This window comes from Centruroides sculpturatus, unplaced genomic scaffold, assembly GCF_000671375.1.
Source record: "Centruroides sculpturatus isolate CEXI.00-Female unplaced genomic scaffold, Cexi_2.0 scaffold49, whole genome shotgun sequence".
Taxonomy (NCBI): Eukaryota; Metazoa; Arthropoda; class Arachnida; order Scorpiones; family Buthidae; genus Centruroides; species Centruroides sculpturatus.
In genome coordinates, this window is record NW_019384317.1 from 508,703 (window position 1) to 511,962 (window position 3,260).

General features: G+C 29.1%; 1 protein-coding gene across 1 annotated transcript in view; it reads right to left on the reverse strand.

The window, feature by feature from the left end:
• The window catches only part of LOC111623693 (RAB6A-GEF complex partner protein 1-like), a 114,058-nt gene that overhangs the window by 22,463 nt on the left and 88,335 nt on the right, over positions 1-3,260 (reverse strand). Inside the window, exon 20 of the mRNA XM_023366357.1 lies at positions 1,849-1,991. Within this exon, the coding sequence (XP_023222125.1) occupies positions 1,849-1,991 (143 nt within the window). The remainder of the gene's footprint in view (positions 1-1,848; positions 1,992-3,260) is intronic.

The window sequence follows — 3,260 nt, forward strand, 5'->3', positions numbered from 1 at the left end:
TTATACGTCGTTTGTCAAAAAAGTATATGGAAAAATAAAAATCAAGTTTAAGTCATTTTATTCGACTTTACGTCTGTCCGCCACAAATATTTGAAGTCGTAATATCACTAAAAAAATGTTTAAAGCACATAAAATCATATTATAATATATACATTTACAAGTATATACTGTATTTACAGTACATGCATTCGTAAATTTAAATTACTTTTTTTGTACTATATTAAAAACTAAAATTTATTTGTTTGTAAGCTTAAAATAGATCCTTATTAACCATATATTACTAAAAATGCATTAACAAATAAAATACAGAACGGGAATTGGTAATTTATGGTTTAGCCTAATGGCAAGTAGATTCGGAGACAAGTAAATTCGACTTACATTGTTTTTCAACTTAAGTCGTTCTCCTGGAACCAATTACCGACATAAGGCGAGGTATAGCTGTATTATATTAATTGAATAATTTCAAATCAAAGCAAATATCAATTTGTTACTAAATTCAACAAAAAATTCAAACCTTACTGAAACCAATGTTTACTTTCAGTAATGTTTTTGAGTAAAATTTCCTTCCATCAGCAGCAATACAATATACAGATAATCAGTTCTGTAAATTGAAAACTTTTGTGGTGTAACATTTGAAAAATGTGAAATCTCAGTTAAACAGTACTCTACCATATACAAGTGCATATACTACAGTATATACATATATATTATATACAAACAACCCCCTATAACACGGTAGATACGTTCTGAGTTTTATGAATCCAACTTCTAGGAGTCCAGCCAATCACAGCCCAGCATGTATGCAGTTTACGGACTACAGCTGTTTGAAAGGTTTCTTCCATAAAATTAATCGATTCTAGACTAATTTGACTCAACATTTCCAAAATGCGTATAATTTTTTGGGAATAATACATATAAACTATGCTATAAACAAAAAATTGTAGGATTACTTACTGAGTGTGCACTGTTCGACNCCAAGATTTTAAATTTTTTAATATAAAAGAATTACTGTACAATATATCAGAACTAGAAATAATGAAATTTTCAGACTTTTCACATTTAAAAGCATATTTTATTAAGTAAGAACATAACATTAATCAATTATGTAATCTCAAAAAGTTTGAAGCTATTATCAGCTTTTGCAAAAATGCTGCTAGCATAAAGTTTTATGATGTAGAAGGGAAATAAATTGATTTTAAGACCTTTTCATTTTTTGGATTTTTTTTTCATTTATAAATTTTCAGCCAATAAAAATATAATAGTTGGTAGGAGTAATATCAAGTGAATAAGATAGATGTGAAAGAATTTCTCATTTATGCTTGTTTACTATTATTTTTATAACTTAATACATATAAACAAATGCATATATTAAGAAATAATTTCTTTTTGGTTAAATAAAAGTGCTTCCTTTTTAAACAAAGCTTAATAAAATAATTAAATTATTGGATATAGATTTCATCAATTGTTTTTTTCTTGGAAGATGAAAAAATATTGTTTTTTCAAATCTTCCATCTAATGCTTGACATCTTCCTTGAATCCATAATATCACATTACCTACTTTACAGAATGAGGTTTTGATATTTAATCATTATCTATCCCTCACTAATGGCATTTGATGTCATTAACAAATTTGTTTTTCTTTTAATCTCCAATAACATTTTCATTTAAAATTAAGTACAATATCAACAAGATAATAAAGTTGTACATTGATTGTTTTCCTTTACTCAATTCATGAGAAAATTATTTTCAAAATTTTTGTAATTTGCAATCAAACAGTTCAATGGCATAGAAAGTTCTTGTTATATTATTATAACAAGAATAACAACTTTTAAAATATAGTATATATACCTGAAATAAATTCCTGGGATTTCCAACAGCTGAAAAAAGATAAGACCATAAAGCTAATTCAGTTTTCCTTGCACACTGTACTACAGTTTGTAGGAACACAGGAAATTCTCTAATAAAATCTATAATTCTTGGTAAAAGAGCATCTACAAAATAAAAATGATGATAAAATATTTTAATAATTTACTTTATGTAAGAATCATAAGAATTAAACTATACAATTCTTTTAAACTTAAGAAAATGGTTTATATATAACCCTAATTAAAAACTGAGTCTCAATATTGATCAAATTGAACATTTGGATGATATACATTTGTGAGAATCAGATTTTGACAATTGTACAATTTAACTGATTGATATATTTAATGACATAATTTAATCTAAATTTAGTCCTATTTTGGATCAGAAATTTGTCCTTAAACAAGACCCATCCATCTTTTCCTTCATTTTATCATGTGGAAAATATTATATCGTATTTTCTCCACAAGAAAGTAATATTTTCATTTCAAAATTATTAATAAATCCTTGTGTGAAGTAAATTTCTTCCACATGATGTTTTTATGACAAAATGGGAAATTGACTTCCTTTCTCACACCCCTTATCTTCTAAATTTGACCACCATCTGGTCGTCCACCCCCTTCATACACCCCTCAACATCCTGTTGACATATAAAGAGTCTTCATTTGATTGGTTCAGAATATTCAAATAAAAGAAACCCATTGCCTGTGATCAGGGCTCTTGCCAAAAAGTCACAAAGTGTAATGGCTCTCTCGCTTACTGTTATGAAAGGTAATGGTGCTCCAGGAGTGATCAGCAGAATCCAAAAGCAAGAAAGTCTGACAAGTTCGCTGCTCTAGTTATTTTTGTGCACCTGTATTCCCCAAAGATCCTCCTCCATCCATCTCTGATCACCTCAAAGAGTCATTATTGATCCTCCACCTAAAGACTGCATCACTGACTAGAAGAACAAGTTCAAGTCGAGGTAGCATAGTCGATTATTGTAAACTCTCTCTCTCTCTCTCCACGAATTAGAAGATGAGATAAAAATTTCATATTGTTGTAATTTTTGCTCTGTTGTAAGTTTTATTAAATTTTTATTTTGTTGATTTATTATGGTCTCCTCAATGTTTCAAGTCTGAGCCAATGTCTTATCCACTTTTCAGGTCCCTCCCACTCTGATGATTATCTAAATTAATATGAGCATGCCTAATGTGTAAACTAGACTGGTGTCAGGAATCCTGACAGGAGATGATCTGAGGATCGTCTTGTCTCCACATTTCTTGCTTAACATATTTACCAAATAATGCCATCCTATGACCCTGTAAGTGGAATTTTCCATCCTATTGCCAACTAAGTAGTAGAGAGTTTATCTCAGACTCTCTACCCACTGCTGATCTCTCACATTATATATTAAA